The sequence below is a fragment of the Alexandromys fortis genome, unplaced genomic scaffold (genome assembly GCF_014885135.2).
Source record: "Alexandromys fortis isolate MF-2015 unplaced genomic scaffold, M_Fortis_MF-2015_v1.1 scaffold_134, whole genome shotgun sequence".
NCBI lineage: Eukaryota > Metazoa > Chordata > Mammalia > Rodentia > Cricetidae > Alexandromys > Alexandromys fortis.
In genome coordinates, this window is record NW_026068007.1 from 4,657,600 (window position 1) to 4,669,935 (window position 12,336).

The 12,336-nt window shown below is 46.3% G+C and overlaps 1 protein-coding gene across 2 annotated transcripts in view; it reads right to left on the reverse strand.

Moving 5' to 3' along the window:
• Positions 1-1,352, reverse strand: part of LOC126513307 (retinoic acid early-inducible protein 1-alpha-like) — a 10,207-nt gene extending 8,855 nt beyond the window's left edge. Inside the window, exons 1-2 of one of the 2 annotated variants that reach the window (XM_050161605.1) lie at positions 1,245-1,352; positions 813-945 (exon numbers count right to left, since the gene is read on the reverse strand). In XM_050161605.1, coding sequence (XP_050017562.1) covers positions 813-903 — 91 coding nt within the window. In that variant the 5' untranslated portion in view covers positions 904-945; positions 1,245-1,352. Of the gene's footprint in view, positions 1-812; positions 1,046-1,244 lie in introns of those variants that run through there. The other variant, XM_050161606.1, reaches the window with a different exon arrangement.
• Positions 1,353-12,336: the final 10,984 nt, after the last annotated feature.

The window sequence follows — 12,336 nt, forward strand, 5'->3', positions numbered from 1 at the left end:
GGGGGAGGGGAGTATTGGGGGAAGGGGTGGAGGGGTGGGGGAGGCGAGTGGGGGGGAAGGGTGGGGGGAGAGGAGGGGGAGGAGGAGGGGAGAAGGGGGATGGGAAGGGGATGGGGAGGGGAGGAGGAAGGGGAGGGAGAGGGAGAGGGAGGGGGAGAGGGAAGGGGAGAGGGAGAAGGTTATTGCAGATTCTATAGGGTGTGCTTTGATGTGAAATCCTGTCTTAAAACGAAACAAGAGAAAACAAAAAAGGAAGTAAAGTACGAACGTGTGTGGTTGTGGCTGCCTTCTCCTTGGAAACATCAGTTGTGATCTTCTGGAGAATAGCGTGGGGGGGGGGAGAGGACGGGGAGAGAAAGCTCAGGCACAAATGGGTCCAGGCAAGGTGGAGGGCTTGTGAAGAATCCCCGGGAAGGCAGTCTTCAGAGCACAAACTGCCTTAGGTCCAGGGCAGCTGTCTGAGATCGCCTCCCGGAGGGCTCCACACTGGCGACTGGGCTTAGGCTCCGATGAGTGGTGCTGAGGGCATCACTAGCTACTCCCCTCTGCTGCCGTGCGCTCCTCTTTCATGCAACCCCTTCGGGCCCTGCAGCTGTAACTTTCCCCTAACTTGGTCAATCCACGGAAGAGAAAGCGGGAGGGATACAGTGACGACCAGGGCGTCCAGACTTAAATCCCGGAGATAGTGAAGAGAAAGAAGCCCAGAAGCTTCCCCTGAGGCGACTTTGATCTTCCTGCCCCATGCTCCTTCCCCCCCTCCTCCTTAGTGCTCCCCTCCCCCACTCCCATTCATTTCTGTCCCGGTAACTCACGGTGCTGCACAGATGATCCCGGACAGCTCAGCAGAACGAAAAGGCGCAGAACTAGGGAAAGATTGCGTCCGGTGGCTGCAGCCTTTGCCATGGTTCCTTCCTGAGGTGCGGCACCGGACTGGTGTGACTAGAGCTGCGGAGAGAATGGGGAGTCCTCAGTACCGCCCCGCAGAGGACCTCACGTGGAGATTCACCAAAGACCGGGCAACAGGGCTGTGAATTTAGTCCTTCTGTGCGCCAGCCATGCCGGTTCCCAGTCTTCATCTTTTCCTGCATCTCTTCAGGGTTCCATCAGGGCCCTGTGGCTGGTCCTCCCTCCCAGCAGATCGCGGTTCCCCTTGCACTCAGGCGCAGGGAGCGTTCTTGTGAATGGATAGGCGAGGACACTGTGGTCCTGGGCTCCCACTCCTGCTATCCCTTCCCCTCACTCACCCGCAGCTGCACCCTCGGGGGCCGTGGGCAACAGAATCAGGAAAGACAGAGACTGAATAAAGCCTTGCTTTCAGCAACTCGTGTCTTCAGCTCGTTCTCCGACAAAAGTTAAGCAGATATTTACCCGCCCCTCCCCTGCGGTGAGGTTTCCACGCCCACAGCAACAAAGTGTCTTTTGGTCCTTCCAGTAAGTGGCACTGTAGCTTTAACAGTTTCCCCTGCTTCTCTAGATTCACACTCTCTCTGTCTCTCTCTAGACCATTCCTCTGGGTTCCCTGGGACCTCCAGCCTGCTCTTTCTCACTTCCTCTTTCTCAAGTTTCTCTCCCCCATTCCAGACTCATTTGCCTCTCCAGGTCCCTTCCCCATCACCCCCTCAAGGTCTTTGCACCCTCAAGTTCTTGTGTCCCAGCTTGTCAAGGTGGTCCCTCCCTCAGCTCCCTCTTGCCACTCTCCCTTCCCCCTCCATTTCCTTCCTTACCCTCTCTCCCTGTTGGAGACAGTAGCTGTCTTGTGGGGAAGGAAGTCTGAGCTTTCCTCCTTACCTCCGTGACACTGGCACCTAAGACCTTCAGGAGAGTTCTGCAACTAAAAATCTTCTCCCAATTAAAAGCAGGTTCTGGGGTCTGGAGAGAGGACCCGGAGGGTAAGATCACCAGCTGCTCTTTGGGGACCCAGGCTGAATTCCCAGCACTCAGACAGCAGCTCACAGCCAGGGAAAATGAGGTTCCAGGGGATTCTCCATGGGCACTGCACACACATGGGCCAGAGAGGCACACATACATAAGGCACTCATACACATGAAGTAAAAATGATTTTTTTCTATTTTAGAAGAGGCTTTTACATAGGAAAAATCCACATCTTTGGTAGAAAATTTTTGAATTTTCTGTCACTCTTTTAGGTGTTTTATTTAGTTTTTTTTTTTTTTTTGCAGTTGAACCCTATACTTGTGAAGGTGTATATGAGTGTGGGGAGGGCGGTGTGGTGGGTGCTGTTCATACAGGATGGTGACTGACCTTGGCTCTGGATCCACAGATTCCATCAAACTTACTTGAGGACATAGTTCTTTCAAAGGCCTCAGCTCTCTGAGTTGTTTATGGTGTATGGCCAGTGAGTCCCAGAAACTGCACCTCTCCCCAAACCTGTATCTAAAATGACCTTGAAATCATTGTGGATCTAAGCTTCTAAAAGTTAAATATGGTTATATAATGGGAAGTAAGTGTGGGGAGAAACCAGGAAATAAATGAAGGTCCAGGAAAGTGAGAGGAGGGTACAGTAGGGCAGGGGTGGGGGAGGCTGTAGTGGTATCTGTAGAGCAATGTGTGTTTTTATGTCTGTGTTGCCTCTATGCTGTGTTTACTCTATAGTAGGCACTGTAAGTGAAAACACAGAGGACAAACTGTAAGGGACAGTGATCAACATTGTCGTCCTGACTGGCGTAGCAGATATGGAGAATGGTTGAGATGCTCTGTGTCTGTGGGAGTGTTTCCAGAGAGAACAATAAATCACAGCAAGACCTTCCATCAGTGGGATGACCCAGCCCAGGTCACCATGAGGAGGAAGTGTCTATTACTGCTACCTCCACAGGTATTCTCAGTGACAAAGTCTGTAGCTGCTAGCTTTCACTGTCAGATTGCCACTGTAGAGGCACCCAGCCTGCTGGACTGAGCAGTACTGAGTTCTCTGACTCACCAATGTCCCCAGGGCAATATGCCAGTCTGAGGTGTCATCAAGGAAATGGCTCCTGGGTGGAGTTCATGGCAGTGTCTAAATGGAGAAGTGCCTTGCTTGGACAGGAGCCATCCTGATCCACCTGCAGCAGGGAAAATAGATTCCATTTCATTCTGCCCCCCCTGGTATAATCCTGGGGCCTGGGAGAGAGCAGCCTGTGGTCCTAGGCTATCAGATGGCCCATCAGGCCTCAGGAAGACATGGTGAGGTGAGCTCTTTCCCACTAGGTTATTATGTAGATGATCACAGTCAGACAAGATGTCCAGAAGTGAGACAAATCCAGAAGGGACACGGTGGTCATACATCTTGGGAGCTGCCTAGCAGGGAGGGACAAGGAGTCTTGTCTGACAGAACATGTTCTGTTCCCCTGATGGTTATAGGAATCTCACCCTAGAAGTGAAGGGGGTTTCCCCTCTCCCTTAGCAAGCGTCTCTGACTCAGGAGTGTCCTCATTCCTGGGAACTACAGACAATGATGGATACAAACATCAGGGCCTCCTCCACTCAACTCCTGCTGGCCCAGGAGGCACAGGCAGCACAGGAACATTCCTGGTTGTTTAGCACACAGCTTTGGCACCACTTGCAGAGAGTGCTCAGGGGAGTGGGTACCACTACTGGGATACAGGATGCTACCTAATCTGGAATCAGAAGATGAGTACAGGGGCCAAACCTGGTCTCCTGTTGTTCCCCAATCTCTTGTGTTGCTTTCACACTGAAGCTGGGATAGAGTGTTTGATGTAGAGAGGGAGTGACTTGCCAAGTTGTCAATGTTATTATGTGATCTGTAGATAAAAGCTATGCGATGCTTGCTGAAATGAACCCCATTATCTGCTACTGTCTGCCCAGGAGTTAGCCTGGGAGGTCCGGGAGGAAAGAACAGATTCTTTCTTATGTCTTACTCAGCACCACTGGGAGCATCCTATGTGATTTAAACTTTGTCCCATATCCCCTACTTTAGGCTCTATGGGTGAGAGTGCATGGATTTCTTGGGTGTGTCTTCAGGCAGGGGCAAGGAGTGCCACCTACCTGGATAGGAGGATGGGAAAGGGATATAAGAATGGTGAAATGGGTGCTGGTTCAGTATATGAAAAAGTCAGTGAAGCTGTGTGTGGTGACCTCTGCCTTCAGCTCTGAGAAAGCTGATGAAGGGAACTGGTGCAAGCTGGCAACCTTTTCCAGTGAGAAAAAAAAAAATGAGAAGGAGGAGGGAACTGGGGTGGTATGACTCCTGTCCCTGGGACATCTATGGGTTTAGAGAGTCAGTGACTTCTGATGAGCCACAGTGAACTTCTGTTTCTTCTACTGCAGTCATGCCATACTGTTGTATTTTTTTCTGAAACTTTTCAGCTTTTCTGAAAGCCTCTGAGAGAAAGAGTGAGGGGTGAGGTAGAGAGCTAACCCCAGGGTCTAGACTGTAGGCTTATCCAGAAGGAGCCTGAGGGGATGGGGGATGGGGGTGGAGGCCCAGGATCATCAACTCAGATAGGATCACCCTTCATCTTGGATCCTGTGCCCCTCTATCCCCTCAAGTCATGTTGTTGAATCCCCCAAACTCATAGGCTGGTAGAGTTTGTGCAGAGGCAGGTTGCTTAGTCACTGTGGCTAGGCCGTGGGTTCCCTTCTCTAAACCCAGCCTCAGATGTGAAGGGCATGTAATAGACGCCAGCTTCCTGCTGAAATTTCAGAATCAGGGCTGTGACCTCAAAAGTTTGGGCTTTATCTGTCACACCCCTTCCCCTTTTTTTTTTTTTAGAAGATTTGTGCTTACATCAGCTTCCAGGAAAGTCTTCAACAGGTCCTTTGTCTGACACAGGCCAAGACACCTAGGCAGAAGCTAAGTAGCCAGGGCTCCCTGGTTCTGGTGTTCCCAGGTCTCCCACTCCATGTGGTCCCTTCCCACACAAATCATCTGCACCCTTGGAGACCCTAGGCAACTGAAGCATGGCAGAAAGTCCAGGAATAAGTTCAGTCCTGTGGGTGTATGCCACAGTTATGTGCTTGAGGTCAGAAAGGAATTATCAGAGACTATGGGATTTCTTCACATCCTCTCAGTTCCTGTCCTAAGTCCCCAAACTTGGCTGGCCTCACCTTCTACTCCCCCCCCACCACTGTGCCTCTCTCTCTACTCTGCCTTGTCCTACCTCTACTGTCTAGGGCCACACCCTGTCCTTGTCTTCTTTTAGCCCCAGTTTTAGGGCCCTCTCTTCTCTGCTGGCAGCCCTCAACCTCTTACTTGCTGCTCTCCTTCTTTTCCCCTTTGTCTTGCCCCTACAACCCCTAACTTCCAATGCTGTGGGACAATGTTCTGTTCTCTGTCAATTGTATTGGCAAGTAGCCAGGCAGGAAGTAAAGTCGGGGCAACAAGAATTTGAGGAAGAGTAAACAGTTAGTCTGCAGTCTTAATGCAGACACAGAGGAAGCCAGATGAGAATGCCTCACTGAAAAAGGTACGAAGCCACGTAGCTAACACAGACAAGAATAATGGGTTGATATAAGATGTAAGAAAGAGTTAATAAGAAGCCTGAACTAATAGGCCAATCAGTTTATAATTAATGTAGACCTCTGTATTTGGGAGCTAAACGGCTGTGGTATCACGTGGGACAAATACACCAGTCAACACCTCAATGCTCTATTCTCTCCTCTTAAGACACCCTTACCCTCTTTTGACCTTGAGCGGGGTGTGGTACTGTCTCCTGGCCTGTTCTTGATCCCCTGTCTAGGGCCTTACCCTGTTAACTCTCTCCTCTTTCTCAAACCTCAGCTCTACCACACCTCCCAGTGCCTTAGATTCCTTCTGCCCCTCCTTCTTCCCTTGCTACACTCTCTACTCCAACCCCAGCAACACCCTTCTCAGCATCTAATGTGATGATCATGTGGTTTTCCACTTCAGTTTGCTTATATGGTGGATTACATTGATAGATTTTTGTATGTTGAACCAACCTTGCATATTCGGGCTGAAGCCTACTTAATCAGGATGAATTATTATTTTTCATGTGTTCTTGGATTTAGTTTGCCAGTATTTTATTGAGTATTTTTTGTTTCAACATTCATGAGGGAGATTGATCTGTAATTTTCTTTGTTGCATTTTTGTGTGGTTTGGGTATCTGGGTAATTGTGGCCTCATAAAAAAAGAATTTGGCAATGTTCCGTCTCTTTCTATTGTGTGGAACAATTTGAGGAGTGATGGTGTTAGTTCTTCTTTGAAATTCTGATAGAATTCTGTGCTGAAACCATCTTGCCCTGGGATTTTGTTGTTGTTGTTGTTGGGAGGTTTGTAATGACTGCTTCTATTTTCGTAGGGGTTATAGGTCTATTTAAATTGTCTATCTGTTCTTGATTTAATTTTGCTATGTGGTACCTATGAAGAAAATTGTCTGTTTCTTTTTCCAGCTGTTTTTGTGGGAGCAGGAATAGTGAATTATGAAGTCAATTTAAAAAAAAGCATCCCTGACTTCCAAACATATGCCAATTAAAATAACCCTAATGATAATAATAGTAGATGATGATGATGAATGTCTGAGAAGGAAGTATGTGTATAATAGATGAAGGCTGAAGCCACAGAATAATCCCATACCAGTTCAGAATTATGAATAATAAAGGGTTGTTTATTTGGGGAAGACTTACAGATCACTGTCCTAGATAACAGTCCTCTGTGCAAACAGGAGCAGAGTCCAGCAGCCAGAAGTGAGAGCCAGAAGCAAGAGAGATAGAGAGAACATGCCTCATATCTGCATTTACAGTATGAGAGACCATGCCCACGTGGGCTGGTATCTTAAATGCTATTGGCTGAAGGAGCGGAATGTGCTCCCACAGCATATAGACCCCCAGACTTTAGTAAGGGAAACATTTCTATAACCTCTCACAACTGTGCCGAGCAGTATTGATTAGACAAGGGAGCCTGGAGGTGAGCTAGATGTTTGTTCAGCCAACCAAGTGGGAAATGAAGCTTGGCTTGGTGACAAATCTGCAATCCTAGAACTCAGGAGCCTGAATAAAGGCACTGCTGCAAATTAAATCCAGTCTGGGTTACAGGATATGATTCTGCCATACAATAAATAAATAAGTGAGTAAATAAGTAAGTAAATAAATGAAATAAAAAATTGAAAAGGCAGTGTGTGTACTAGTGCATTGCTATGGTCTGCTGGAAGATGGAAAGGGAGGATAAGGAGTGAGTGACCAGGGAAAACTGGAGAGGTTGTGGATCTGCAGGTTGGGGAGGGTCAGATGGCTTGTAGAGTGGAGTGGGATAGAATAGCCTGCTGCCCTGCCCTGCTTTCCTCTAGACCCTGTGTGTTCTAAACAGTACCTTTTCCTATCACTTTTCCTCTCTGTGTAGGGAGGGGGAAGCATGCTGAGCTGTCTCCAAGGTACAGTTGTCCCACAGCATGAGAGAGAGCCAGCATGGAGGACAGGGTACTACACAGCTTCATTATGGTCAATGGAAACTTAGGTTTCTCCAGGCTGAGTCCCTGTATCCAGGCCCTCCCAGTCAGACCACCTAAACTCACCTCCCAGACACCCTCACAGGCTGACCAGTTTAACAACTCAGTGGAGCTGTAGTGCCTGGGTGCTGTGAGCTCGGTGACTCCTGCCCAGGCCATGGTTCCTTTCTTCAGACCCCACAGGTGCCTGCCGTGACTTGAGTTGCCAAGGAAAGGCAAGCCTGAATAACTCTTCCACTGCTGTGTGGGCACTGACTGCCCATGCAACAGATCTGGGCTGTGCACTCAGGCAGGACAAGCCCCTCTTTCCCCACACCTGACCCTCTCTCAACAGCCCCCATTCTGAGCTCCCATTGGTTTTTCTAAACCTCCCCAAGAGAGCTCCAGTTCAGGTAGCCCTGATTTCCACTCAGGCAGACCCTGGTTCTCTTTCCTTTTCATACTCCAAGGGTCTCGCCCCTATGCTCACTCTCTGAAGTGGGCAGTAGTGGGAATATGGAAAGGCAAAGGATAAGAGGATGCCTGCGGCCATGCCATAGTGCTCCATAAAGGAGAGATATTGCGATGTGTGGAGTGCTCACATACTTCCTTCCTCAAGGTGTTTGGAGTCCTCCCACACCCTCCTCCTGCTTTATGCCAATGCAGCACAGAGCTTGCAGAGGTGAAATGACCACCTCTCTTTGCACACTGTCCTCGGAAACCTGCTACAGGGAAAATTTAAAGCTGACTCGTCTCATGTAAGTTCTGTTTGGTGGTTTGAATGTTCCCCCACCCCAGTGAAACAACAATGAAACACAGTCATCTCAATGTCCTTTGAGATTCTTGCTAAAGTTGTCAAAATTGTTTTCAAATCATAACTTATGTGTCCTGTGGTCTTCTGGTTTAGCTGTCAGCTGTGATTATGATTTGATAGATTTGTCTTCCACTTTTGGACAAAATTTATTGATAAAGAACATAAGCTTATGTGAAAAAGTTCCTGAAAGGGGGTTGATTTAAACTGATTATATGAAGACAAGGGACTATGTGAGTTTTCTTCAGCTTTCAATTCATAAGATACTAACAAATCACACAAATTTGCTATTATAAATTTCACAGCATACAACCTTGACCTAATACAAATCTCATACAAACAGTGTCACTGCATAATTAATGTGCTAAATACAGGTGTCCACCAAGGCCAGAGGGTCCTGTGCAGCTGGAGTTACAGTTTGTCCTGAGTCACGGGGCAGGTGCTGGCAGTTAATTGAATCTGGGTCCCCTGCAAGAGCAGTCAGCACTCATAACCATTCAGTCATCTCTCCAGTCCCTAAGTTACACATTGAAATGAGTCAACTGACAATAACATAAACTTGAATAACTGTAGTGAGGAGGCGAGCAGGCCTGCTTTTCGTCCTGCCCAGCTCCCGCACGGCTAGCTTTACACCCAAAATAACAACACACAAATTGTATTCATTTAAACACTGCTTGGCCTATTAGTTCCAGCCTCTTATTGGCTAATTCTCACATCTTGATTAACCCATTTCTAATAATCTGTGTAACACCACAAAGTGGTGGCTTACCGGGAAAAATTCAGCATGTCTGTCCTGGCAGCTGGCTCCATGGCACCTGCCTGTCTCTGCTTTCTCTCTCCCACAATTTTGTTCTGTCTTCCCTGCCTACCTATGTTCTGACCTATCAGGCCAAGCAGTTTTCTTTATTAATTAACCAATGAAAGCAACAGATAGATAGAAGACCCTCCCACATCAAATAACATTCTGCAGCCAAATTTAAAAATTACTGATTAGAATAGCTATTCTAACTGTATAGTTCTAAGGCAACATCATATGTCTTTCAAGTTTCCTGTTAGAACATTAGTGAACTTTAGGCCTGGTTAATTTTGTTGTGTAATTTTTTTTAATTATACACATTCCTTTAAAACATTTTAAAAAAGTTTTTCCCCAAGGCAGAGTTTCTCTATGTAGCCATGACTGTTGTGGAATCAGCTCTGGAAACCAGGCTGGCTTTGAACTCAGAGATCAGCCTGCCTCTCCCCTCTCAGTCAGACATGCTGAATTTTTCCCAGTAAGCCACCACTTTGCAGTGTTACACAGATTACTAGAAATGGGTTAATCAAGATGTTTGCACCATAAGTCCAGCAAATTGTTGTTCCTTATAATAAAGTTTTAATAAAGTTACATCTATTATTAAAGGACAAAATGGATCAGATGTGGCCTCTGTCAAAGGCCCTGTGTCTTTATAAGAAAATGCTAAATCACATTGCATTCAATAATTCTATAAAGGAAACAAAAACCAGTAACTAGAGAAAGATACATATGAAGTAATGTGTGTTTGTATGTGTTCACATTTGTGTGTGATGTAAGTGGGTCTTATATCTATCTGTTGCTTTTATTGGTTAATTAATAAAGAAAAGTGCTTGGCCTGATAGATCAGAACATAGGTAGGCAGGGAAGACAGAACAGAATGCTGGGAAGAAGGGAAGTGAGTCAGATGCTATAGCTCTCCTCTCCGAGATGGACGCAGGTTAGAATCTTCCCAGTAAGCCACCACCTCGTGGTGCTACACACATTAATAGAAATGGGTTAATCAAGATGTGAGAGTTAACCAGTAAGAGGCTAGAGCTAATGGGCCAGGCAGTGTTTAAAAGAATACAGTTTCCATGTAATCATTTTGGGTAAAGCTAGCCGGGAGCCGGGTTGCAGCCCACCACTCCTATCACTACATGTGTGTGTGTGTGTGTGTGTGTGTGTGTGTGTGTGTGTGTGTGTGTGTGTATGCGTGTGTGTTCCATGTGTAGAAGACACATTATTGACAAAAATAAAATTGTTTCTGGTAAGAAAGGGTTTTGAATGAGTTCTATCCTAAAATAAAGATTACTGAAAGTAAGAGAAAAGGATCAGGAAAAAGGCACGTAAAAGGAGGGCACAAGAATGTTGTAACAGGTCCCCATATCTTAGTGGGCACCCAGATCTTAGCACAACTGACTTCATGATGGAAGTACCATTCAGGCTGTGAACCTCAAAATATGGACATCAGCACCTGTCAAAAGTAAAACAAAGGCCTAATCCACCAAAGTCCATAGTTCTGGGTTAAGTCTCTAAATGTACTTACCTTGCTTTTTGGTTTCTGTAGTTCTGCTTTGGCTAACTGTTCTTGTTACATGTGTCAACTCAGGACATGGTTTTTGTACATAAAAAATATCCTGAAAGAGGCTACACTAGGCTTCTAAATACCCAGTGTAAGTGTCAGTTGGCTATTAAAAACTCACTATTGAAACCCATGTCTGAGCAGTCTTCTCTGGTGGAAACCTCACAACAAATGTGTATGAAACTTTGCTTTTAGGAGGCTTAAAGAACAGGTGTGTGGCTTATTCTTTTAATCCAAGTACTTGGGAGGCAAAGGCAGGCAGAACTTTGTGAATTTGAAGCCAGCCTTGTCTACTTAAAAAACTCCCAGCCAACTAGAGCTACGAGATGAGAGCCTGACTCAACAGAGGCAAATTACCTTTGGTCGAGGTCTAAGTGCTCTATGATGGCTGGATTTCAGAGGACTGTCTGTTCCTCAAGACTTGTGTGAGTGAAATTAGGTTCCTTCAGTCCACACTTGAAGGCTGATATTGGTCAGACAGTGGGGCTAAGACAATAGGCATAATTTTGCCCCTTGCTCTTAGGTCATCCAGGTCCCAGGAGACCGAGGAACAATGGGAGAGGACAAAAGCAGCCATGGTTCCAATAAGCCATCTGTCCTCTCGATCATAAAGATGACAGAGGTTGAACGTGAACCACCAAGTACTTTGCAAGAGAGTCATGAGTCATCACAGAGAGAAATGGCTTCAGTGCTTTCAAGGAAGCCACACAGACAGTAACATCCTAACCCATTTCAACCGAGGGCACTGTCAAGTGAGGAAAATTAATGGAGGCAATGGTGTTTTCCTAAGTCCCCCAAAATAAACCCTAAGGGAGCTCAACTGATCATATCACAAAGGGGTTAACTTGTAGCCCCTACATGATCTTAAACATGTGATAGACTTATCAGTCATGGTTCTCTAAAGCAATAGAACTTAAAGAATGAATCCCTCTCTACATAAAAAAGGGGGTCTATTAGAATGATTTACAGGCTGTGGTCCAGTTATGCCAAAAATGCCTGGCTGGGAATGGTAAGACCAAGAATACAGAAGTTTCTCCACCCACGAGGATGGTTGTCTCAGCTCATCTTCAGTATATGCTACAATTCTGATTGGTAGGCTCTCGTGCCAGTGAAGAAATGGGCTGGCTTCTTGATGCTAGTACAATAGCGAAAGCACAAAATCTTCCTTTCCCATGTCATTATACAGGGCTTCCAGGAGGAGGTGTGGTGCCCAGATTAGATTTAATCCAAAGATCTGGATTAAAGGTGTGACTTCTCACCTCTAAGAACAAGATTGTAAGTGGATCTTACAACTCAAAAAGGATCAAATTAATCAAAGAATTCCTCACAGGCTTGCCCGGCCTTTTTTGTTTTTCAGTTAATTCCAGATGTAGTCAAATTGAAACCAAGAACAGTCATCTCAACAGGAAAAGTGTAACCACGTACTCATACAATATTATGAACAACATTACAAAAAGTTTTACCAGTCACCAAAAGGGATGCTCACCTGACCTGGGTCACTTGGGGACATAATGCTTTAAGACCTTACAGTCAGTTTTCCAAATAACAAGCTTTAGTTCACGTCAAAACCCTCCAGGCCCTTAAATCTGTCAAAGGGCCTTCCAGTGACTCTCAGACGACAAAAGTGTCTGACTGTCTCTTCCACACTACGGAGATTACTATAGACCTTGTCAGATGTTACACTGGGTGCCTTACTGCCAGATCCCTACCCTGGAAGACATTTCATGGAAGTCAGGACACAGGACTTTGTGGTTAGAGTTGAGCTCCTTCTGGGTAG